This window comes from Aptenodytes patagonicus, chromosome 1 (genome assembly GCF_965638725.1).
Source record: "Aptenodytes patagonicus chromosome 1, bAptPat1.pri.cur, whole genome shotgun sequence".
Taxonomy (NCBI): Eukaryota; Metazoa; Chordata; class Aves; order Sphenisciformes; family Spheniscidae; genus Aptenodytes; species Aptenodytes patagonicus.
Window position 1 is genome coordinate 89,282,065 of NC_134949.1, and position 27,319 is coordinate 89,309,383.

The 27,319-nt window shown below is 37.9% G+C and overlaps 1 protein-coding gene across 1 annotated transcript in view; it reads left to right on the forward strand.

Moving 5' to 3' along the window:
• The window catches only part of SPAG17 (sperm associated antigen 17), a 124,019-nt gene that overhangs the window by 56,383 nt on the left and 40,317 nt on the right, over nt 1-27,319 (forward strand). Inside the window, exons 17-27 of the mRNA XM_076348037.1 lie at nt 125-279; nt 4,790-4,974; nt 6,635-6,729; nt 8,061-8,297; nt 10,000-10,111; nt 10,673-10,801; nt 12,876-12,989; nt 17,028-17,236; nt 20,956-21,076; nt 24,460-24,833; nt 26,467-26,596. Of these exons, the coding sequence (XP_076204152.1) occupies nt 125-279; nt 4,790-4,974; nt 6,635-6,729; nt 8,061-8,297; nt 10,000-10,111; nt 10,673-10,801; nt 12,876-12,989; nt 17,028-17,236; nt 20,956-21,076; nt 24,460-24,833; nt 26,467-26,596 (1,861 nt within the window). The remainder of the gene's footprint in view (nt 1-124; nt 280-4,789; nt 4,975-6,634; nt 6,730-8,060; nt 8,298-9,999; nt 10,112-10,672; nt 10,802-12,875; nt 12,990-17,027; nt 17,237-20,955; nt 21,077-24,459; nt 24,834-26,466; nt 26,597-27,319) is intronic.

The window sequence follows — 27,319 nt, forward strand, 5'->3', positions numbered from 1 at the left end:
TTGCGTACATCTTGTAGGAGAGTGACGTTCTGAAGCACCTTTTTCTAAAAGCTGTGCTGTGTAGCATCTGTACATATGCTACTGTCTGCAGGGAGGATGTACCTTTATTTCTTTCCTTTTTCAGGTTCTTCATACTGCATCCCAAGAATATAGATGTATTGATTCCTTTTATCGTACCCAAGATAACTCTTTGCTAATGGTTCTTCACAATCCTATGAATCAGTATCATTTGTGCCAAGAGACTTGGGATATTGCATTGCACTCTAATGTTGGATTCAGGTAATTGATTTTATCTTTCATGTCTCATTCACAGTCATTTTCAATTAAAGCCTGCATGGCTACGCTTGGGGCAAAGCTTTGAAACTAAAAGATACCATGATGTAACACGCTTATGAGAAAGCAAGTCACGCAGGTGGAAAGCAGTGCTATATCAAAAGAATTCTATTGAGACAAAGCTTTTCTGAGTGTGGAGAACCATGCAGTAACTGTATGTGACTCCTTATCACAAACTATAAAAATATATATAATGCACACATACACGCAAAGTCATATTAGGGATATCCACATCAAGAAAATTATGTTGAGGACACTTCAGGTGAGGGAGGTTAAAAAGAAAATTCTGTCTAAGAATATAATTATCAGGCTTTTCAACTATGTATACATAAACTGGGCGAGTGTCACTGGGAAAATTTTCCGAAAAAAGCTAGAAGCCCTTTATTGATATTAGAATAATTTTTTCACAGAATACCACATTCTTCTTAATTCCTTGTCACTATCTGCTTACCAGTTAAAGGTATGCAAGTGGTTGATGTGTCCACTATTACAGCTTTTGTCAGTGGACCTGTTCATTTTGGAATACTTTTTTGCACTGAAACAGTGATATAAATGATGATGTGGACCTAACTGCTATTCCAAATAATTGGCCAAGAATAGAATATGTGTCCATGTACTGATATGTAAAGAAACTATAATGCCATGGAGAGACAGCTGAGCTATCTTTTACCATGTCGCTCTGGCGCTCTATGGATTAATTAGATTCGATTTATCAAATAGAATTTCAAGCAAATTATCCAGTGGACAACACCCCCCCCCCCCCCAACTTGTTTGCAGGCATCCCTTTCTAAGTGCAGTGCCTCATTTGTCAGAATATGGGAATCTTCTAATAGCAACTTTTGTTGGTACCTATATATTTGAACAGGTTTGAATGCTAAATAGGCAAAGTGTGCCTTCCTGAAGACATATTTTGTATTGAATTTTGTATCCTTGTGCTCAGTCAAGGAACTCTGTGTGAGTCTATCTCAGCTTTCCAGGCACTTGGACTTAAATTATTTTCCATGAAAAGAAGCTGTTGTGATCAGCAGTGACTGGGACCAGAGCCAGAAGAGATTGACCAGCAGAAACACAAAATTCCTTGGAGAAAATGCTGGCTGTTTTGTGGTTGTTGGGCAAATCCACTAAATGTGGGGTCAATCAATTTTTTGCATGTATATAACAGCTGAAATCTTCCCCAAAAGATAGTGAAAGATGGTGTGTTCAAATAAACCTGGGTCTTGCATTCAGATAGATCCAGGCAGAGGGTCAGTGGTCTCAGTCTGTTACACAAAAGTCTGTTGGAGCCTAGAGCTGTTTACTTTGCCAGCTGTTCTTACTCTTCTTTGGGGCACTGGACATTAAAGGCCTGATTCAAGTTGCTTAAACATAAACACCTGGTGCCAGTTTAGCTGACTGGTGTTTCTGAGATGTCCGTACAGGGCTGACACATATGACATGAGACCCAGAGGAGACCCATACTCTTTTGGAACAGACACTGGAGACCAGGTCACATACCCTAGTACATCTAACATGTCACTTGGTGTTTACATACACTGAGTAACAGCTCATCCCAATCACATATTGTTGTTGTGTTGTCTGTAGGAGCAGATAGTGAGGAACCAGACCATCTCAGGAAGCGTTTATCCTTGAAACAACAACTCTTCATCTGTGGGGTCCTATAATGATTTGGCTGGTCACCTTGAAAGGGCATTGAAATAGTCAATTCAAGGCCAGTTGAAAAATGGGAAGAGCTCTTGATACCTGCAAAACAAAAGTCGCTAATTTTTTATCCAAAGAAGGAATGAAGCATGTTCTCTGGTAGATGCATTATAATTCAGTTGAGGATGGAATAGCTATATGCTTCCTCCTTCTTACTCTTCCACATACACTGGAAACAAGGCTTAGATGTTAAAGATAGCTTCTGCTTGGGGCATGCCATCTTTGTTCAGTGACACTTCATCGGGTTCTGTTTCAAAGCAGCAAGGAGTTCCTAAAGAAACTCCTTGCATGGAGTGGCATGAAAGGTAGTAAGGTTTGGCTTTGCTCTTGTTTCATAGAAATATCCAATGTCACTGCTATGTATGCTACTTAGTATCTTTGAAGAGCTATGGGCTCTCGTTTGGTTCTGTTATGTGGCATCTATACCTGCCTTTTGGCTGCGAAATAATCAGCACAATTTCTGACCTTATTCAACCTTTTTGCTAAAGATCATTTCAGATTTCCAGACAAAGTATCATAAATACTTGCTAGTGTATGTTTCCAAGCAACATAACACTTCTGTGGAAGACAGTCTTTAAATACCTGGAGTGCTTCAAGCTGTTGCCTGCATTAGCTTCCAGATCCCACTAAGTTGCCAGAAACAGGCACAAACCCTACTTATTAATTAAGCAGTAGTATTACTGGTTTTTACCTTTGTATGAAATAACTGGCTCCTGATGAGTTTAGTAATAATTTATTGATTTTCCTTTTATTAAAATTACTATCATTCTAATTTTTGGGATATATTTAAGAGTCACACTTTCACCACAGGAGAGTTATAAATACACAACAGATGCTGTGCTTGACTATCTCTCTGTTAGGAGTTCTCTACCTTTGTTACTTCTTTATTGTGACATCTTACAGACCACAGACACGCTTTGTCGGGTTGTTCCGTACTTGCTGTCTGGAATATACTTCTGTTACCTGCTAATCAGTTGGTTACAGTGGGTCCTGTTACAGCAAATTCTCGTGCGAGGGGGAAATTAAATTTCTTACATTGCAGCAGCTTTTGCTCCCGGAGATCCCAGTTACCCTTCATTTTTCTCTATGGATATCAGGTCTTGTAGTTCATGTAGAACATCCAAAAATTCAGGAATTGTGCTGTTCAAAGGGTAGGCAGCAGGAGGCTACCTATGAAATCCAATGGATGCTACTAAGGGGATCCGAAGGTACACATGTACCTGCAGTGATATGTGTGCGTATAAAACATTTCAACTCTGGTTAGGATAAGTGGCCGCTCTAACAGGAAGCCAAATGAATTCAGACATTATCAAAACTATTCTTTTGCTCAAAGTTAATCTTAATGACATTTGTTTACTGTTTCATAGTAAACACATTACACAAGTTACTGGAAAAGAATAATCCTTTCTGAGAAATGATTCTGAGTCAGACATTGGCAGTAGCGACATCAGAATACATATTAATAGAATGTGTATTTTTGACTTTGAATGACCGTTTCATTGCCCTAAAATATTTTCCATGCGAATAATCTCTTTTTTATTTATAACGTATATTCATCTTCAAGTTATTCTAGTACTGGCAACTCTAGGTTCCAACCTAGTTTTGCCTTTTGTTTTCAACACCTTTGTTTTTATAGCTTGTACACTTTTCTTCAGATACAACCAGAGTCACCTTGTCTGTACGGAGTGTGTGATCAACAGTTTCTCCATGCAAGTCTCCCAAAGCAGGCTCCACGTACATTGCAGGACCTGTGAGAGACTTGTGTATCTTTAAGCTGTACATGAAGTGTATACATCTCCAGTCTGTGTAGATAGTCTACATATTAATTCTCTTGGACATACAATGTAATGCTGCAATAAGAACTTTAAAACTGTCATGAGGTACAATTGAATCATCTTGAACTTACAAATGCAAAACATTGTGAAGATACAACAACTGAATCTTATGCATTCTTTAAAAGCCCCTTTCAGTTTTGCACACGTGAAGAATTTTACTTTAAAGAATTAGGATAACACTCCAAACAAGGGGTTGAGTGACAACTGCATACAAGACTTCCAGGCTTCATCCTACCTTGGAAGCAGCTGTTCCCAATGAACTATTTTAGCAGTCATGTCAGACACCTTTGGAAGATGAGACAATGCAACTACCGATACCAGCTGCAAACTCTGGATCAGTTTGTCATTCAGCAGTTAATTGTGAATATTCTTAATTTACGCCAGGCTACAGTGCATTGATTCTCTAATCTGGATTTGGATAACAATTTCCAAGCACTTTTCTTGTCACACCAATAAAGAAGAGCTAGAAATTAAATAGAGTAACACCTCCTTAGTTGCTGAACAAACAAATGAAGTGTATTCTAAAAGACAACATAAATCAAGAGCAACTAAGAAAATACCCTGGTGGTAAAACAGTGAGGAGGAGAATTAGTCTCAACCTTTCTTAAACTGAATGTCTCCATGTTTTCTGACTTTCTGGATTTTCTTTGAGGGCAGGCATTCTTTGGAAGACAAGTTTCTAATATGTCTGCAGAAAGGAGAACCAAAATCCCAAACATAAGATATATTAAGCAAATACCAGCCAGGCAAAAGTACCAGCTCCTGTAAAAACTGAGCGAAACCCTGTCAAATGCAAGCCTTCTCTCAAAGGTTATAGAATAATATTTATATAAGAAACTGAGAAGCCAAGTGATTTTGTTTGACCTGAAATCATATTAGTGAAAACTGTATTATGGTAAATAGAGGAATGTTGTGCTTTTCAGGAACTATCTCGAGCTGGTGGCCAACTCAATTGAAGACTGGGTGAAAGAGGAAGAAGTCAAATATCAAGAAGAGAAGATGGCTAAGGAAATAGAGTCTCTTAAACTGGAAAAAGCCATGGCAGAAGGACCTTTTGAATTGTCTGCATGTGCTGTCAAAAAAAATGGCTTCCCTAAGAAAGCCAAAAGTAGGTATCTTTTTGTTTTATCCTAGTAAATTCATTTTTCATGTTGAGTGCTGAGACCCAAAGTCGTTAGAGCAGAACTGCATATATTTTTTCATAGGGTAACCTTGTTTTGTCATCTGTATAGACTTAAATATGTTTTGAAATGAATTAAATACACATATTTAAATATTCTGCATCATCCTCTGTTCTGAAAACGGAGACCTTTAATGTCAATTTACATTTACAGTAGCTGTGTTTATTTAAGGATTACATACAAATATGAACCTCTGTTTAGATGACTGAACATGTGAAGAGATGAGCAGTAGTTAAAATTGGTAACACGGTTCAGGAAAATTCCTTTTTAAAAGGGCAGGATAAAAGCTGGAAGTCAGAAGCTGTGGGCTAGAAGCTAAAACTGGAAACTGGAATTGACTAGACTGCAGAGCAAACTTTAATTACAAGCAAGATTTTGGATAGTGAGAATTGTAAGCAGTTCATACAGTAACTGTTGAGCAGGCAGCAAAATCTGAAAACCCCTTTTGTCAAAAGAGAACTTTTGTCCAAATTGTCTATTTGTGTATTTAAATGGTATTAACAATGATCTGTTGATATTTAGCCTTGCATTGATATTTAGTCTCACCTTCTTTGAGAAGACACTTTGAAACCTTCTAGTACTAGCAATTAGCATTTACAAAAATAGGAAAGTTATTCCTCAACCCAATTAACACGTCTGATTATAGTTTGGAAACCGAAAGGACAGTTATGACTTCTAAATCATAATTTGTACCTATCTAGCTGTCACAGGAGCTAGATTGAGTCTTGCGCATCTGGTGCCTCATGACAGATATGATTCATAGAGAAGTTCACTTGCTGAAAGAAGATAATCACCTCTAGCTGGGACATGCAGATGGGCAACAGTGTATTTAGGTGACTTCAATTTCATTGGTAGTGCTGTAACCCACGCTGCAATTTTTACTTTTTAAAACAAAGTAATGTAAGTAGAAGTTTCCGATAGTGTACTTTAATTTATCTTTTCTAGCATGATGGGTATCCAAGCATGATATAACACCACACACCTAGAGAGATACCCTTTTCATGAGTCATAGATGCTATAAAGCCCTAATAGTAAACAGGGGATATGGTAAGTGTTTCTTTAGTGAAGGTTTGAAGGTTCAGACAGCATTTATTCACTTTTTTGACTCGAAAGGTTGTAGTATCTATGATTCTGGTGTTGAGCTTGTTCTGGCATTTGGTGAGCTGGTTAAAGCACTGGATCTGAATTCTGGAACAGTGGTAGTAGCAAAAATAATAAATACTGCTTATTGTTTATTCAGCATTGCTCATCTGCATTAAAAAAAAATCTTGTTGCAGGAGCAAAGCCTTCAATAGGAAGAAGTAGAGAGTGAGTCTTTAAATATGTTGATATATTATTTAGCATATTTGGTCCCCAGTTATGACTATCAAATAATACTATTTGTCGGATAAGTTTCTTCTAACCTGAACAGTCTTTCTATTTTATCTCTAAAAATATTTAACATTTTATTCTACTTTTATACTTTTATTATTTACAAATATATATTTTTTTTAATTTACTTGTGCTTCTTTTATTTTTATTTTTCCATTTTTTTTAAATTATTCAATTTTCATATAAACTCATTTATTCCCCTTTCGTTTCTTAAAGGCAGCATGTCAGGACCCGAGAACGTAATGGAGACTATTCCAGAATCTCAATCCAACGATGATAAAAGTCCTTTTATCAGAGAAGGTTCTCTAAAGGTGAGGCAAAAATATGTATGTTTCTGAAATGGACTAAATAACACTGCTTTCCCAGGAAGGTAAGCCTTCATTCTTACGTAGACTTGACTCAGTCCTCTTAGTTTTTCTGCTCTTGGCTATTTTTTGTATACTTTATGTCTTGTTTTCTTTAATTTATTCCTTATTGATACAGTTATATTATGTTATTTTCTTAAGGGAAGACTGTTTGGAGTTAGACTAGACATTCCAAAAGCAATTCATAATTGCAGAACTAGGAAATGAGAGTTATGCATAATATCCTACTTCTCGTTGAAGTTTTCTGGTTATAAAGCTATGAAAACATAAGACCCACATTCATGGAAGTACTTATGTACCCAACTCCTACTTTCACTATCTACATCTCTTTGAAATTAAGGAGTGTAAATATGGTACCTCAGAGTTCCCTTATGACAGAGAATCCCATTTTATAGATGTAGAGCACGGTCATGCACTACAGATGAATTGACTTGCCTAGGTTCACACAGTAAGTTTCTGGCTGAGTTAGGAGTTAAGCACATGGTTTTTTAAGTCTTAGCATTGGCACTATCTGTTACTTTGCACAAATCTAGCTTAATTGATGTTGTACTCTCCTGCTTTTTTTGACTCCTCACAGCCATAGTATGTCTTATCTTTCTTATAGTGTGTATTGCTCTGCACTTAAAGGACTGATATTGGAATGTAGATATGGAATGGTGTTAACCAGTTCCTGGGTACTCAACTTGAGCTGGCACGGCTCAAGATAGGCTAATGCCTAACTTGTAACTGTGAATGCTTACCATTTCTTCCACAGAAATGTTTGTGCTTTGGTATGCTTAGAATATGAAATGCTACAAAGCCCTAAATACTATGGAAAATTTCGGGTGTCTCTTGTTGTCTTCCTGATACAAGTTGATATTTCTGGTATTGATACCTCATTCCTCTTTCTGTAAAAGAATAAAATCATTTTATCTCACAGTTGCATTTTGGGGATAAACTAATACCAGTGATGCGTTCTGATTTGGTGATAAACATTGTGGAAAAGTGCACAACAAAATAATTTGTTTATGACTGAATGTGTAAGATATAAATAATCATCTGATATATCTCCTGTGGTCAAGAATGACTGATCCTGTGGATTGAATGAGTCAGTAATCTTATGCAAAATATAGTGTGTAATACTGTAAAACTGTAGACACATTTGGAAAACATGTGAGTGACTTAGAACATTGGTTCCTTTGAGTTTGTTTACTTGTACTCTTTTCAGCATGCACATATGAGATATCTTGTAATACAAAGAGAACTATAGTCATTTGAATTCCTAACATTTAATGTAGGCTTGGAAGGAGGAGCAGGGCCAATTACTAGAGGAAGAACAACGTCAGGAAGCAAAAAAAGGAAAAAAAGAAAATTTGGGAGGTAAAAAGAAAGGACACGAGATAATAATACATGAAGAAAGTAAAGGTTCCAACAAGAAATCTTCCAAAGAGAAGTTTAAAGATGAGCCAGCAAAAGCCCCTGAAATTGAGGAAGATCACAGCGTCCCAGAACCACATTCTGAGAAAGTTTATAAGGCAAGGAGTCGTATTATTGCACCACGTTAGGAAAGTGCTAAGATTACAGCAAAGCTATTATCCATTGTGAAATTGGAGTTCAGGGTAAATTAAGCCTAACTACATCTTTTTTAATGCCATCATTTTAGCAGCAGATCCTTTCCTAAAAGTTTTGGAAAGCAGTTTCTGATGTTTAAGGTTATCCTACACAAGACCATTCAATTAACTTGGGTGGTTTTCAGTGTATATGACATGAACACAAAGATAAGTTGATCATGGTTTTGTGCCCATGGAAAATATATTTATGGGATGAATTTTGCCTAAAATGTGATTTTCATGGGAGAGGGTAGGAAAGGGGAACATAAAGACCTGTTCCAACTCCCATATTCGGGGACTGCTAGGCCTAGTTGAAGTTTTGGCTGTCCACATTGGAAATCAGGTAAAAGGAGTTCACTGTTTCTTCCATTCCCTATTTCAAAATTCATAGAATCATAGAATCATTGAGGTTGGAAAAGACCTCTAAGATCATCGAGTCCAACCGTCAACCCAACACCACTATGCCCACTAAACCATGTCCCTAAGCGCCTCATCTACACATCTTTTAAATACTTCCAGGGATGGTGACTCAACCACTTCCCTGGGCAGCCTGTTCCAATGTTTAACCACTCTTTCAGTAAAGAAATTTTTCCTCACGTCCAATCTAAACCTCCCCTGGCGCAACTTGAGGCCATTTCCTCTCGTCCTATCGCTTGTCACTTGGGAGAAGAGACCGACACCCACCTCGCTACAACCTCCTTTCAGGTAGTTGTAGAGCGCGATGAGGTCTCCCCTGAGCCTCCTCTTCTCCAGGCTAAACAACCCCAGTTCCCTCAGCCGCTCCTCATAAGACTTGCTCTCCAGACCCTTCAGCAGCTTCGTTGCCCTTCTCTGGACGCCCTCTAACACCTCAACGTCCTTCTTGTAGTGAGGGGCCCAAAACTGAACACAGTATTCGATGTTCTTGGAGTGCCCTAATACAAGCTATTCTGCCTGTTATATTAACAGAGGGATATTTCTTACAGAGGGAACTCTTCACTAGTTGTGTCCAAACAGTTTTTAGACAGTTTGCACTGCTTTATATTTGCAGAGTCTAAGCGTTGCATTCAAATCTTGCGTAGGTCAATAAATTTAGGCTAAACTTGCTTGAGTACAGACTTCAGACTTGGAGATATATAACATTTCAATCTGAACTTACTTGAGTGCACTCACCTAATTTATGCCAATTTGTGGCTGTTTGGAAGGTACAGCAATCTAAGAATCAGATTTACAGTGTCTGAATTCCAAAATCTAGAGGGTGGAAAGCTGAATCTTTATCTGCCCTTTATCTGATCCCATGGCATTGTGCTTTGTCTCTTTGTACTTGGCCAGAATTTTTCTTTCCTTCCCATTATATGTTAAGCCACCACTCTACTTGCTACTCTTCAGTTTCCATGATGGCTCCATACCACTGAAGGACCAGATTCTGCTCTTATGTGTAACAGGTTACTTCAATTAGTAACTGACAAATTATTTGGATATGAGAATAACTTGCTATTTATTTGCTAAAATTGTTATTACATTAGTTAAGTATTTAAGCAAAATATGTTGACTAGAACAGTGGGATCCTGATGATCTGTCCTTCATTTGCCTCTTTCATGGCTTCTGCCTTTCTCATTTACGTGTAATCTAAAACTTGTTTTTCCAGTTTCTTGGCTACAATACAGGGGAGGATCTCATTCAAGTATCAGGAACCAGTCAATATCTTTTCCCATCTGATGGAGGACAGATTCAAGTAGAGAAGATAGAGTTTGTAAAAGGTGATTCTTCAATTCTTTATGTGTTGCTTTGACTTGGTTACTAACTGATGGCATAGTTTCTTGATCCATAAATGCTTTTTCACGTCTCAGTAATAGAAATTCAGTTAAAGACATTGTGAGAGTGCCATGTAATTCCATATTAGCCTCTCTCACTACTAATGTTTACATTTTCCTGTAGTATGTTAACAATCGATAGATAAATAAAGTACCAGAAAATTGGAAATGGAGAAAAATCAGTTTGTGTTTATCTGTTCAATGGCAACCAATGCATGGTATTCCGAGAATGCATGTTCCAATAATTTGTCCAGTCAAATGCAATATATCTAAGCAACGGGGTTATTCTGCAGTCTCTCAGATCTAATTGCCATGAAGTTTTTGAATATTTAGTCTAAACTCAGCTAACCTTAATTTTGTTGTCTCGGTCCACTGCTAAGCAATTCAGTCCACTTCTGAGCAATTTTCTTTTCGTGTGCTTTATAGTTGCAGGTGGAGGGATTTTTTTGGGCACGGGGCAGTTCTGAAGCCTTTTGGGAGTAATAATAGTATCCCATTGCTTTGCAGATCTAACTTTGGTAAAGGTGAAAGTGATAAAAGACAACCACAATTTCTTCATTCATATCACAGACCCCAAGAAAAACTTAAAAGAAATCGAAGTGCAAGAAATTAAGGAAGAACAGAAAATTAGATCAGGTTAGTGGATTGACATCACTGATGTAAAGAATGAATAGTTTGACATATTTAGTAATTGGATGCAAACTGTATCAACTAACAAAATAAATTCCTACTAATGGCAGAGGGTAAATAAGATCAGTGTTCTGTAAATAGAAGTAAAAATCCAGTTGGCTGACTTAAGCACCACGTAGAGAGATCTTACCAAGATGTAGAAGCACAGTACAGGTCAACAGGTGCAAACCAGTCTCTTTTCCAAAGCAAGGAAATTAATGAAAAGAGTCACCATTCCTCAAGAAAAGAATTTTATTCTTTAGTGGAGGACTCCTTCAGATCTTAATGTGGCCTGGGAAAGCCTAAGAAGATGCAAACTGAATCATGTCCATTGTGACCAGAATAAATGTCTGCCCTTGAACGTGAAGATTTCCCCCTTGGAACTGGACCTCCTTTTGTGGGTCAGATGGCCGTAGCATTAGTGCCTCCTCAAGACCTTTTCTGTAGAAACAGATCTTTCTGCAGTTCAGTGACTTCTACTGCTGGTTGACATGTTGCTAACACTCAGAAAGCATTGAATCCAAGTCTTTTCTGAACCCAGGTGAGTGTGTTTCCAAGAAGGAAGCCAGTCTGTAACGATTTGTGTATATGTTTGCCAAAAGCACTATGGAATTGTCCTTACTGAACTGAAGAGTATTGGAAAAGTATAACTTTTGGTAGGTGTGTTAGCTCTTTTGATCTTCATCGGTGTTAGAAAACATCCTGCTCTTGCTCCTGTCCTTGGCTTCAACTGCCACCATTGATGTAATTGTAGGTTGTCTGAATAGAAAATTTGCATCCCTTCCACAGATGAGATGTTTCTTGTCTGCCCTTCTGAAAGTAGTCCTGTATCACTCTGGGGTCTGTCAAATGGTACATTCAGTCACCAGTGTGCTAGCATCTGAGGCAAGTTGTATTCACTTGGCACAAGTGAGAGGCATTCCTCCTGTGTAAACAGGAGTACCTTATAGAAAGGCAGTAAGAAAGAGAAGAATCAATCCACTCTGATACTTGGCAGTGGCTGAATGGTACAATGGTGAGCTTTTAATGCAGTCAAAATGGCAAAACAGCATCCTGCAGGTGCGGAGTCACCAATCAACGTTGCAATGACAGACAGTAAATAGGAGCAGATGAGGTCTCACCATGTGTGCCTTGTTGATGAAAGAACTGGGAGATGGCTAGGTGTTGGGTGCCTGCCTTAACCTTCTTTTGCAGTCTTGTCTGCTGCTCCTCGCAGTTTTAAGCAGCTGTTCTCCATACTGGAAATCCCAAGGATTTCCGCTTACCAGCAGAACCTTTCTTTAAGGCAGTAGGAGTTGAACTAGAGGCAAGGTAGGATCCAGTGTCACTGTCTCGGAGGTGTTACCTTGCATAGTTCATGTGGTTCTCAAGGATCAAGTACCCATCATGTGACATCTCATCCTGCACCCCTAAGTGAGCTTGTCTCCTGATCCACTTTCACAAATGCCAGACATATCTTTGGATCTAATTTCTCAACTTTTTCTACTTTCTTTTACTTTATCCTCAAGATACAGTCCCTGTGACAATACCTGAGAGACAGTGACTTTTAATACTGCATAGGCCACATGTGATGGTTTAGTGGGCATGGTGGTGTTGGGTTGACAGTTGGACTCGATGATCTTAGAGGTCTTTTCCAACCTTAATGATTCTATGATTCTATGATTGAAATGAGCAGTTCAGCATTCTTGTCAGCCAAGTAGGGAACAGAAACAAGGATCCTTGACTCCAGAACTAGGTTCTTTTTGCTCTTTAAATTCACAAAGACTTTTCACTAGTTGTTGCTATTAAACCTGTTTTTACACACCTAGCTAATTAGAATGCAATTTCTATATGAAAAATCACAGCTATATTACACAAAACTGACTATTACATACTACCCTATGAGTGGAATGATAAACTTTTCGCTGTCCTATATTAATCTATTTTACAGGTTAGTCATCCACATTGAGGTGCCACCATTTACACCAGTCATTGGTTTGCAGGTCAGGTGGTTCTGGTATGTGTTGCTATCTTTAAAATTCATTCTAATTTTTTTTTAAAGGAAAATTGAAAAATCAAAAGAAAGCTGTGAGCAAGTTTGGATCTTTTTCAGCCACCTTGGAAAATGGAATCCAGCTGTCCCTGAGCTATTATGGACCTACAGGGAAGACAGCAGGTAAAGTAAGCAAATAGAAGAGGATATCTGAGAACCATAGGGGGAATTCTTTTTTTTTCTTTTTTTTTTTTCTTCATATACTCCTTAACCCAATAATTTGTTGCATGCAACTCTGCCTTTCTCAGCAGCTGTTACTACATGGTGGGGAATTTTCAGCAAGGCTCGAGATGAGATTACGTTGTCAAGAATATTCTATGATTCAAATTTCAAAATGGAGGGAGGTCTCCATGCTTTTTTTACTTACTGTGAAAACAGAGCAGTGGAGGGAGAAACTTCCAAGTATTGTTATTAAGTAGCCCAGCACAATCAGCCAGTTAATTTGAGCCAAAGAAAATGTGATTTGCTGAGGAGTCTTCTTGGTTTTCCAAGAAATAATATTTTTGTAAACTTATATAGGTGATTATGGAACTTTCATTTTACATTAGGAGTTGGACTTTAGGTTACAGTTGTGCAGACATAATGAGGGATTTCTCTCAGCCTTTCAATAAACACATTCACCAACTGGAAGCAATTGCTTCACAAAACCACAATGAAAATAGCGTCTGCTTTTACCAAGAGCTTTTTGTTTCCATTACATTTGAAAGGCCACTGAAACCATCATATGTATAAAAGTGAAACCCTCCTCTAATCAGAAAATAATCCCAGCATTTTTCAGCTCTTAAAATATGAAAACATTTAATTGAATGCATCTTTGTGTGGACTATACACTCAGTTTTAATTATTCAAATACATTTTAGAAAATTAATTACTAAAAAAGGACTTCTTAAACTTGGGCCAAGAGGGCATCCACAATGTAGTGGACTGTGAAAACTTATATTTTGGCATAAAAGAGAGACATGTCTAATTAAACACCTACATGTCAGCTGTGATGTTCAGGCTTTTTCACATCTACCATAAGCATCCCATTCTACATTAGAATAATCCTTGCCATGTTGAGCTTTAGTGCAGCGCTGCTGACTGGCATTCTTTGATTGTTTGCAGGTTTTCTACAATTACTTGCTTATGCCTAATTCCCCTTGTGGGTGTTTGTATCGTAAGTGCTCAGAAAAATTCTGACCAGAAATATTCTGGCTTAGACTATTCTCATATGCCATCCATCCCTAATGTAGAATGGTATGCCATGTAATCAGCAGTTTCTTTCCAACGATTGGTTAAATTGGTTGCAAATTACTCATTTTCCCTGCATTACTGAAATCATTTTCTGGAACCTCTCTAATTCTCATTTTTCTTATTGTTTTTCTCATTTTTCTTACTGTTTTTCTCATTTTGTCTCTTCCATCTTCCTTTTAGGGAAGCTAAGATGACAAAAGGCCTCAGGCTCGCTGCCAGCTTTATGCATCTGTTTAATTTCTTGGTTAAATTTTAATATTTGTTTAAGTTTTGAATTATTATTTGTTTTCTCTAGCATGACCAAAATCTAACTTCAGACCACCTTACAACCAGACTGAGAAGTAAGCTCCTCATCGCTTTGTGAATCTGGCACTGCTTGAGCACCTGTGGGGCTTTCATCTCTCGGTATTATAGAACCCTTGCGTTTGCTCTTTGTGCCTTGATGAAATCATGAGAGTACAACTCCAAGTGCTAGAAATCTGCACATGTGTACAGGAGGAAGGAAACCTTCCTTAATCTGACAGTCCTCTGGAATTTCCCATCTCTCTCAAGATTTCTAAAGACATTTTCCCTCTGTCTCAATAATCCACTCTTTTTCATTGTTACCCTCAGACACAATGTTCTCATTTTTCAGGGCAACAAGAGTAAAGGGGTAGGTGAAATTTCCTTAGGGATCAAGAGCCTATAACAGCTTCTGTTCCTAAATTCAGCACTCTGGAAAGTAGTGTCATCTGAAACTGAGTGTGCTCCACTTCACAGCATGGGTAGCTATAAAGGATAGCTCCCCTCACTATATATAAGAATTTGCTTATACCCAGTTTGCAGTGTTCACATGGATATTTATACTCACCTGACAAGATGGATTACATTCGCTAATGATTTTATTGGACAGTTGCCTCAGAATCCTTCATTTCAGCTATCCTGCTTCTCTGTGGAGCACTCGCTCTGTCAGAGTTTTAGTCAGCGGTTTCTTCTCACCATCCACCTGGAGATGGGTACTACTACTTGTTTATTCCATGGCCATGCTGTCTAATAAATGTGTATCAGAATGGACTCCATGGAGAATTTTAAACTTTCCTATTTTATATAATTAGCTGAGAATTTCTCTCTAGAACATTACAAATAAAACAGATTTGTTTGCCTTTCCTCAGACTTCCAAAAAGCTGTAAAAGCCATGCAGCATAAATTTCAGTACATGAAAGCAGAGCCACCTAACAAAGCATCAGTTTCTCATGCATCAGCTAATGAAAACGGGGATTTCAAAAATCTTTGTGGTGGTCTAAATTTCACCTTTCAGCCTAAAGGTCATGGATATATTCAGATTTTTGTGTGTTTCCCTAATGCTGGCAACCAAGACAAAAACTGAGATTGAAGGCTTAAAAACTGAGGTGGAAGGCTTGTTATCCATGGACTCCTAAATAGAACTTTATCACCAGATCATCTAATAGTTTCTTCTAGCCTGAGTGTCTTAAATTTTGAGTCACCTTTGCAGTTGCCATAAATCCAGAATCATCCATAAGGCAAATGAACATGTAGGCAGCCTTTCTAGTAGTTTAGAACTTTATTTTTAAGATGGCCTCTGCATTTTCTTATCTGCAGAGCTAAAACCATCTATGCTAAAACCTTTCTGAAAACAGTGGACATAGTAGCACTTAGGCCTACCTTTTATCTTTTTCAGCCAAAAATATACTAACACTTCATCTGCATTACAGAAAATGCTATGATCTCACACCAGAATGGTTCTATTAGCGTGCTTCCAGATGCATTTCTTTCCTTCTTTGTCTGAATGTGATCTGGCTTGCAGTTTGTCAATGAGTTATTTAACTTTTCTTTGCCTGATGTATCAGTTTTCACATTAAACAATATTGTTCATTGGAAGAAGCAGAATTAAAATGTAATTTTACCAAAACAAAAAAAAAAAGGATTTTTTGAAGTCTTCCTAAAGACATTCTTGAAATGACTGACTTGTCATTAAACTTCATACTTTGTAGAAACTACTAAGCAAATCAAGCTTGCTTTATTTATTTAAAAAAAGATTTTCAAAAGATGGTTTCAGAGATCATCATGTTTTGCTCACTGGTGTTTTCAGTTCTTATCTATATGGATGTGGTTAAGATGTGGATAACAAGTTGCTCCATCTGGGGTAACAAGTTCTCCAAAACAAACAAGAATTAAATTGCTTAAATTGTCTGGGTGGGAAACAAGGTGCTATTTCATGAGTTATAGGTTTGGGACTTAGGCTGCCTTCAAGCAAGAAAAGATGATTAAAAAAAATCTTTCAAAAAAGCATTAAGGTTAGAGATGTCTGGGTTTTTCTGATTGAAGAGAAGTGTCAGTTCGTCGAAACAAAAATGTTTTACTAATTTTATTTTCAAGAAACTGTTTTGGAAGGTAACATGACTACTTCCTGTCAACATGCTTAGCAGGCTGCCCTAATGCTTGGCCGTTAACAATTAGGAGAGTCTTAGCAAGTCTAGATCATCAGAATCTTTCTGAATCATTATAGCAAATAGAGCTATGTAGTGCAAAACTGCCGGAGTCAGTCCATGCTGGATCAGCCCATGATAAAGCATAACAACAGTGATCATCTCCTAGATACTAGACTCAAAATGAATCCACCTGTTAAGTATTCTGGAGGTAAAAGAGAATTTAAAATATTGTATTTTCTATTTTTGAGAGAGAAGTGATGACCTGTGGGAAACAATAGTTTCAAGATGCCTTTTAGGCTGGAAAGTAGTCAGTCTATGGAAAGACTTTCTAAATAATTTCATATATTCAGTCCCTCTATCTGAAATAATAAACTCCCTCACCAAGGTTATTATTTCTAAGGTGAAATTTAGTGTACAAAATCTTGTTAAAAAATAAAATGTGGCCATCTACATTTACGAAACTTAATTGCATTAAAAATGTTGCTTTTCCCTTCCTTAGATGATAAAAAAGATCCTGTCCTAGCAAGAATTCTGAACATCCCTTCTGTTCATATACCGACCATAATTTCTCCTGTTACATCAGCTTCAGGAAAAAAAGATAAGTCCGTCAAACAAAAATCAGGAAAATCTCTGCCATCTACAAAAGCAAGACATAGCAAAATAGGCCCTCCACCACCTGATGACCTGGTAAAGCAAGAAGAAGGAAAGGTGAGAGAATAGATATTATCCAATGAACACAGAAAAGAAACAAACAAATTCAAATACATAAACTTATGTAACAGAAACATATATTCTTCTTGGAGGGCTTTGAGCTGTGCCTTAACAAATTCCTAACAATTCATGGTGCTTCTAAGGTTATGTTTTACTCTTTCAGTTGTTCTCAGATGTACATATTGGCAGCTGTTAATAAGGCTAGCCTTTATGACTCCATGATGTAAAGCAGTGTGACTTCTGTGGTCCACGTACTTTTGTCAATTTTGGCTTTACAGTTAACACCTGTTACATTATTAATATCTCAGTGGCCAGAACTGCTCTAGAAATTAATTTTTAGCTTAACCAAGTAAGAGAACTTTTCTGTGCTTTCCAAAACCTGTATTGGAAAGTCTAACCAACCGGTAAATTAGTGGAGACAGTAAATTAGTGGAGACAGTTTTGCAAAAGCTTGCTCTGCAGTTTGGTCTTTCCAGCTGATCACAAGCCAGGGACCAGCAACTTGAGGAAGTTACTTTTGCCTATAACTCAAATACTTCTATCACAGGACAGTCCTTTGGAAAGGATGGATGACATTTCAAAAGCAGATTCTGAATCTCTGTTATTGAATACTTAGCACAGAGTAATACAGGAATTACAGGACCATGTGCATCAGAAATGCACAGCATTTAATCTTGAGCATCTTCCACAAAGGTCTATGAGAAACCTTTTTGGCATAAAAACATGTGAGTAGGGGAGGCCATATCAGTTTAGAAATGGGTCACATTTCTAGATAATGTGCTTGTTAAATGTAATTTAACATTAACTGCAAAAATGTTTAAAGCATATATAGTAGTGTGTTTAATTTTCCCCCTACTTGGTTCCATTGTTAATCAAATATGGCTGAAATGATGCAGAAAGAACTGCTAATAAAATGTCTCAGTTCTCACCCCAAGCCAAATTTAAGTCCAATCTACTGCATATACTACTTCTCATGACCAATTATTTTCCATTAACCCAGTCATTCCTCCCTCTTATGTTCTGCTTCTTCCACAGGATGATGGGTGATATATAGAGAACATGAGTGGCACCATGTCTTCCATCTTTTCCTGCACTGTTTTCTCTTTTGTCCTGTTCCTCAGACTTTCTCCATGGAAAATTAACACTAGTTCATCCAACTGTAGTGGCTTCCAATTCCAGAGGCATTTCATGAAACTCTACTTTACTTCTTGTTACCATTTTCTAGGGCACTGTGCTGAAAAGAATCACCACCTTCTGGTCTAAAGATCTGATTTGTCTCTTTTTCAGAACTATGTCTTGAAAAATTGGTCTTTTGTCTACTCTGGTTACTTTGGCCACTTCTCTCAAAATCACTCTTGCTATGCATGCATGAGAGGTTTATGAATTATCTTCTCAGCTCTCTTGGCAAGGGAGGTTGAATGGAGATCATAATTCTGTTGTCAGAGCTGGACTGAACTGTTTGAAGAGGTAGAATGGGCAATATGGAAACGAAGGGTTAAATGCAGTGCAGGTTTATTCAGAACAGGAGATAGCTTCCATTACAGAGCAAATGAGATGGGTGAGTAATAAGAATATGTCAAGAATGAATGCGTACTGAGAGCTGCAGGAATAGCCTTGGAAGACACTCTAAACATGAGATAGCTATGCTGCTTCCATGGTACCTAGTGGATGAAGTAATGCTGCGGCTTTTGTTTCAACATGGATTCTGTCTGTATCCACAAAAAGTTGTGCTGACCTAATTTCAACCAGTTTAGCTAGGTGTTTAAAGAGCATGAGCATTGAAAGTGGTGTAGGGAGTTGCCAAACAGCACTCAGCATAACATACAGCAATTGTGTGGTACAAACGAACCCTAAACAAACAAATTCCCCTACCGTTAAAATTCTGTCAGGAGGACATCTAAGTTCCTACTCTTCTTCCAAAAGGCTTTTTACTATTTCGTTTAGAATGTCTTCATTTTTGGTGTTTTAATAAAAACTCTGAAAGAGAGTATCCGTATTAGTGCATACAGCACTTAGCTGTGTGGGTCTGCAAGTATTTTGGAGGACAGGATTAAAATCCGAAGCGAACTTGACAAATTCACATGGATGTGGTCTGGAAAACAGGATTCAATTCAGTAAGAATAAATGCTAGGTTCTACAGTTACATATAAATAATCAATATATATGTACAGAATGAGTAACAGTTCTATCAATAATAGTTCTATAGAGAAAGGTCTGAGAGTTGCAATGGATCACAAGTTATACATAAGTCAACAATGCCATCTTGCTGTGAAAAGGGCAAAGACCACATTGAGGTGAATAAACAGGAGTATAGCCTGCTAAATATGTGAAGTTATTTTCCATTCATGGCTGGTAGGGCCTCAGTTGAAGTACTGTGTCCAGTTATGGATGCTGCGCTGCAAGAAAAATGTGGGCCACGCTGCAGAGTTCTAAGGAAAGCACCAAGAAAGGTCAGAGGTCTAGAAAACTTGACTGGTGGGGAAAGATTAAAAGGCTTGTTTTGGGTTTGTTTGGTCTCGAGTTGAGAGACAGAATAGCCTTCTGTAAAGAGCTAAAGGGACACCGTCATCTCTTATGCTACCCATATAATTAGAAGAAATAATCAGAAATAAACAAATTTTTTGCAAGAGAGATTCAGGCTAACCAATAGGAAAACGTCAGTAAGGTTAGTCAAGGTAAAGCACTGGAATAGATAGCTGGGAAACCTCCAGTCCTGGAAATTTTTAGAATAGGTTACATTAAAAGTTTTCTCTAACGATATAGACATACTTGATTTTTTTTTACCGTTAGACAGGAAGAAGTAGATGACAACTGAGGGTTACTTCTACCCTGTTCTACCCTATACCCCGACTTCTACTCCATGATCCTGTGACTACAATCTTAGGGTACTGAGGATAGCCTTAATTACCCAGTAATACTGTGTAAAGTAACCATAAAATGTACAGCATCCTTTACGCTGAAAAACAGGTGGCAAAACATCTGCCAATTTTTCCCTATATTTCTATTCCTAAAAATCAAGAATATGGGGCAATGCCAGGATAAGTTCTCTCTGTTACCTCTGTCTGCAACCCAAAACTGTTTTCATCTTATGACTACTGGCATAGTGTAGTTCATTGTCACATAGGTTTTTTGGGGAATGACATCAAAGGGTCCATTGTTGTATTTTTTCCAGATGTTCCAGGGTCTTCAGACTTAGGTCAACCTCATCTTTTCTAGCCATCAGAATAGTTTCCACTACAGAGCAGTGCAAAGAGAATTACACATTTTGACTGCCAAACATTCCTTCCTATCCCTTTTCTCAAGTCAGTGCTGTATTTGCAGCAGGCTGGAAGTACAGCTTTGCTTATCTTTTGTGGTCTTTTAATGATTATAGGCAAAATAACTGATGTGCAACTTCAAGAATTACTTCACGCTGTTCTGCTTCACACTACCCATTTATTGGGATCTCATCTTGACACTGTGCACAAGATAGCAATGAATAAAGTTAGGAAGAGTTGTTCTTCAAGGGTTAATAAAGAGGAATGAAAGAAGATAGCATAATCAAAGAAAAAAAGCTAATGTTTCCACTTCAGAATCCATAAACTCTCAAATGTTAAAAATGAGTGATAGAAAGCACTATTTTTTAAATGTTTTGTTACAACTGAAATCTGTAGTCTAACTTTTTCTTCATTCTTTTAAAAATGTAGAATAAAACTAACTCATATTTCATTCTGTAGATGGAAATGGAAGAATCAGCTTCCCAAACACAAGTGATGTCAAATGCTCTTGCTTTCCCAAGTTTGAACGTCTCCTGTCCCAATGGACTAGTATTAACTTTTCTTGGTGAAAGTTTTGGAGGTTAGTTTTCTGAGCCAATGCAAAGTAAGGAAATTTAAAAGAAGATAAAATTACAGAAGAAAATTATTTCTGCCTTGATGGGTTTAGATGTAACAATATGAATTTTTTAACATCTCAGATTGCTAAGTCTGTCATAATGTCTATTTAATAGTATTTGCAACATAAATAATGTGTTTTAATTCAAACAAATGTAAAATCTAGAATTGCAAGTTGTTGGACGTAACAGCTTGGGGGCGGGGAAGCAGCAACCCTAAAAAGCACTTGGGAGTCATGTTGGATAATCAGTTGAATATGCATGTATATTGGAATACTAAAGAAAAATGAGCAAATCCAATTCATAAATGCATATATCTCAAGAAATCTTGAGTGATAACAGGAAGATTGTTATGTTACTACATCTGCACCTCCTTTGGAATTGTATGTACTGTTCTTAAGTCCACAAGACAAGATGTTCCTATTTTGAAAGATTCAGGGAAGAGTGACAATAATGATTAAAGCATTGAAGATGTATCCTATAGTGAGCTTATGGCACCAGAGGACTCAATTTAATTACCAAAGAAAAGGTCAAAGGAGTCACTGGTGCCAGTCTGGAAGTACAAAGGAAACAGAATTTTGGTGTTAGCTTGTAAACAGAGAGTTTGTAAACACAGCATACAGAGGTATTACAAATTTCAGGGGCTTGAAACTGAAAAGTAGTACTTTATACTAGATTTAAGTTATACTCATTTTTTAATGGTAAGAATGATTAACAAAACTAACCCAGGCTGTGATGGACTCGCTGCTACTGGATATTTTACAGTCAGGTTTTGCTGCTTTTCTAAAAGATATGATCAGATTCAAGCAGGAATTACTTCACATAAGACCTTTGGTTTATGCCATCCAGTACATACAGAGAAGTTGGTCATTAGCCTTTCTGCTCTTATCGTTGAATTTCCTTTTGAAGACCCATAGGCTATATAGGTACTTGTAAGTTTCCGTGCGTGACATCTTTCTGCAGTGATTCCATTTCCTAGTGTTTTTGAAAACCAGCACGAGGTTCATCTTTGCATACTGTAAACTGTAGTAAATCTTGGATTTTTGTAGTCACACCATTACGTTTTGAAGCAGACAAATGTGAATTTTGCTGTTGTCATCTGGTCAGTTTTAAAAACAGCTACCTACAGATGTCATTTAAAACCTATGTGCAACAAATCTGTCCAGCCCAGGCTGTACTGGAACTATTGAGTATGTGAAAATAGATCAGCACAACTGCAGAGGTGCCCATATCCAGGAATAAACCAGATTTATCACACACACCAAGTACATGCCAGCAGTAATTCCAACACATCCTGTGCATGAGCTGTTGCATAAAACCCAGCAGAATCATTTGTCTTCCTGGCAACTGATGAAACAACATGCCTCTTAGAAACCAGCTAAGTGGTAAGTCCAGTGTATATAAATTAATAAAAAATAAGAAATTTGTATTAAATAGCATTAATAAATGTAGTATGGTACACAAGGATCCAGCACAAATTTATAATAATGTGAGAGGGGAATGTCTTGATTTTTTTTTTTTTTCCCCAGCCACATAGACCTCAATTGCTAGTAAAAGCTTCCCTCATTTTTCTTCTCGGACATCTCTTTCCTTTTAATATCAAAATCATAGAACAGCCCAGGTTGGAAGGGACCTCAGAAGATCATCTGGTCCAATCTTTTGTGGAAAAGTGAGCCTAGATGAGATTATCTAGCACCCTGTCCAATCGCATCTTGAAAACCTACAACAATGGGGTCTCTACCACGTCCCTGGGCAGGTTGTTCCAGTGAGTGATTGTTCTCACTGAAAAAAAATTTTCTTATATTGAGATGAAACCTCTGCTGGTGCAACTTGTACCCATTGTCCCTTGTCTTCTCCATGTGGCCTCTTGTGAAGAGACAGCCTCTGTCCTCTTTGTAGCTGCCCTTTAAGTACTGGAACACTGTGATGAGGTGCCCCCTGAGCCTTCTCCAGGGAGAAGAGACCTAACTCCTTCAGGCTCTCCTCATAGACAGATTCTCCAGCCCTTTGATCACCTCTGTGGCCCTCCTTTGGACCCTCTCCAGTTTGTCCCCATCTTTCTTGAATTGTGGGGACCAGAATTGGACACAGTACTCCAAGTGCAGCCTGACAAGCACTGAGTAGAGTGGGATGATCACATCTCTGTCTTTGCTAGTAATGCCCCTGCGGATGCAGCCAGCTTGGCACATTTTGCCGGTTTAGGGTAAATGTGCTCTGATCAATCTGGTATGAAGTAAAGAGGGTGCAGAGGGTTTTCAAACATACATAGTTTTTTGGCAAGGAGCATGAGTTGAAATGCTGAATAGTTGAGGTGAACAGAGCAATCACGGATGCATACATGTAGTCTCTTGACACAACTACCACAATTATACTCACTAGCACGCTCAACACACTGCCATAATTTAATCTAAAACCCTTATTTGTTCAAGTAGACAAAATATCTAAATTCAGTTTCTATACAAACTCAGACTTGGTGAAACTCGGTAACTGTGTCCAGCTCTGGGGCCCTCAGCATAAGAAAGACACAGACCTGTTGGAGCAGGTCCAGAGGAGGGCCACGAAAATGATCAGGGGGATGGAACACCTCTCCTATGAAGAAAGGCTGAAAGAGTTGGGTTGTTCAGCCTAGAGAAGAGAAGGCTTCAGGGAGACCTTATTGCAGCCTATCAGTGCTTAAAGGGGGCTTACAAAAAAGATGGCGGCAAGCTTTTTAGCAGGGCCTGTTGCGACAGGACAAGGGGGAATGGCTTCAAACTAAAGGGGGGTAGATTTAGACTAGATATGAGGAAGAAATTTTTTACGGTGAGGGTGGGGAAGCACTGGAACAGGTTGCCCAGAGAGGTGGTGGATGCCCCATCCCTGGAAACATTCAAGGTCAGGCTGGACGGGGCTCTGAGCAACCTGATTTAGTTGAAGATGTCCCTGCTCATGGCAGGGGGGTTGGACTAGATGACCTTTAGAGGTCCCTTCCAACCCAAACTATTCTATGACTCTATGATTCTATAACTTTTTTCACCTTTATGGGCAATTAGGAAATTCCTCTCACCTGATGTCAGTCTTCCAAAAGTTCAGAATCTGTAATAAATCCATCTTCAAATTTCCCTTGTTTTCATTTGGAAAGACATACACTTCCACAGGAGGATGCAGAGTTTCTGAGTAGATGACTGCTTTGAATTGTTCTCTGAAAAACAGAGTCTGTCCCTTACTCTGTGGATTACAGAGGAAGCCAAGGAGGGTTAGTCTTACTCATGTAAAGTTGCATACCTTCTGTAGACACCATCATGCTGGGTGTTTAGCACTGCTTGAATGTGTGCTGCACAGTATTAAGTAATTCAGAATTTGTTTTCAGATTTGAAAGGTGAAGCTACTACAGCTGAAGCTGAGAAAGAGGTGGTAAAGAAAAGTGAGGCCAAAGGAGATGAAGCTAAGGCAGAGCAGGTTGAGAAAGGTGAGACTGAAGCAAACGAAGCAAAGGAGGAAGAGGTTATGAAAAGTGGAGAGAAGGAACATGAGGTTACGGAAGGTGACATAAAGCACGAAGACACCAAAAGAGAACAGGCCAAGCAGCCTACTCTGGAAATTCTGGTTAGGCAGAGTTATCCCCAAAAGGTAAAGAACTCTCATCTATATGCATCTGTGGCAAGGCAAACAGAACAAGAGGTGTCAAGAGTCATCACCAGTCAAGGAACTGTCATAAAGTACATGATGGATGGATCTACCCAGGTATGTTTAGTAGAATTCATTGAAAGCAGCCTGCATGTGTGATTACCCTTGAATTTGTGCTTGTCAACTGAGATAGTGAAATGTCCAGTTTGTAGATGAAGGAGTTAAGTAACGACTGAGTTACACAGCCATGTCAAGACTAAAATGCTCTTGGCTTTGTTCAGAATTAGAGCTGAAGGCGTGTAGGGAGCTTTAATGATGAAAATTTTAGGCATGTGAAGATTTTAGGCAATTTCGGGATTAGGAAATAGCTGAATATGGTTTTGAGTACTACATTCCTGGACTTAAACATCTGAAGTGTGGATTAGTTGGGCTTTGGGTATTTTTGGCAACACAAAAGCATCCATATATTTTTTCATTCATCTAAACAGTCATGTGCGATCCAGCAAAGACCTGAACTGTTTTTCATTCCTTGCAGACACCTTTAGGTATCCTAAATTTTCATCAAAAAGACTTTATATTCCTAAGTACCTTCTTTGTTTACATGTATTTAGGTTGCCCAGAATTCTGGTACCTTTTAGGTGCTATAGGCTAGATACCATTTTTGCAGATACTGTAATCAATCTACAAGCAACTGTCTTTTTGAAGTCTAAGACTCTATGTGTAGTTAGCAAACAAATGAAAAGAGGAGTCATCTGTTTTGACTCAGAAACTGTCAAAATAATTCCTTACTTCCTCAAGTTTTTTTTCTAAGTAGACCACAACTCCTAGTACAAGTACTTTACATTCATTGATTCATTACATTAGCTCTTAAACCTTTTAGCCAGGATTTCTGAGAAACATATCCATTTCAGAAGTATGCAAAAAGCTAGCTGCTGTATGTCTATATATTCTCAACATACTGTCTCCTGACAGAAGAATATAGATCTTATCTGCCTAGCATAATTGTACCATAGTCTTTGTATAAGCAGTTTATGAGTGCGTCCTTCTTTATATTAACTTAAAGTTTGTGACTCATCAAGAATGTATTGCATATAGATAAGCATTCAAAAAAGAAGAAATAGTGAATTACCTTACACTAACTGTAACTCTTGAGATGTTTTTGTATGTTGTCCATTTGTTTTCCACATTGTACCGTGTTCTCCCTAGAACATCTGTACTGTGTTTGTAAATGAATTCAGGGACAATTGTTCCCTGCTACACAGGGAACATGCAAATGAAGAGTTGAGTGTAATGGACAATAGATCTCAGAAACCAGCTATAATAAGATAAATAACTATGACTTCTTTTTGTTAGCTGTCTTGATGGCTAAAAAGTTAACAGCAATCCTAAATATGTGGAATACCTGAATACAGATCAATATGGTGATACAGATGCGTTACAGCTGCTACAAAAAAAAAGTCATCAACCTTTGACTTAAATAGTCAAAGAATAATCTTTACTGTTTACTTTTATAATGCCTATTTGTTACTAGAGTCCCCATTAATTACATACGTGAACTGCAGCAATTAGAAGTCCTTTCTTTTTGAGATAGCTTCTTTATTTCTTGTATTCATTCTGAGAGTCTTTTACTTTTTTCCCCTCCATCACCCACAATATTCTAGAGACTATTGCATTTGCGACTCATTCTTTTGAGACTTTGTATTGGTGTTTGAAGTGATTTTAACCTCTAGTATGTCCTTGATTGCTGTAGATTCTGTTTGCTGACGGCACAGTGAGTAGGAGTCCCGATTCTGGCCCTGTCTTACCAGCACCTACAATTCCAGATAACATGCAACCGTTACCAGAATTGGAGCCTTCACCTGAGACCAGCACTAAGAAAGGTAACATTTCCAGTGTTTTGGACAGATTTAAAGTTAGCAGGGCTGATGATACTTAATAAAGGGCATATTTCTTTAGTCTGAAAATTCTGCCAGTGTGAAAATGCAATTTTATCTGTACTCAGCTGCTGCACAATGCTAATTTGTTACCTTCATATCAAATAATTTCTCTCCTACTCCAGATTTCTTTTTCTTCTAACATGCTAGGACTCTAATAAGTAAAAGGGTGTGTAAGAACTACATTGGTAGCAGAGTGATTCAACACAAAGTATTTTAAAAGAAATCCTTGTAACTACAATAGTGTCAAATCCTTATTTATGTGTTACACAGTTTTTAGTCTTGGTATTGAGAAATGCTTCTCTCGCAGAGAACTTACTATATTTTTCTTTCTCATTGTATGTATTCCAAGGCACCTACTATTGGTCATTATTAATTGGTTGTATGGACTTGTGATCTGTCCCAATATAACCATTCTTACATCATTTTGTTTGGCTCAGAAAGAACCAAGTAAAAGTTTACTTCATAACTCAGAGTGTAGTCTGAGATCACCGTCAGTGCTACTTAGTGCAAAGAATAACTATGATCTGTCATAATATTAACGTATAATTTATTGGAAGTATGTGAATAAAAATTGCTGCCAAAGAGAAAAGTCTCTCAAAAAGGAGACTTTCAAGTCATCAAGTCCAGTCCTTGTTCTTAGGATATTCCTTCGGATAACTGGAAGGA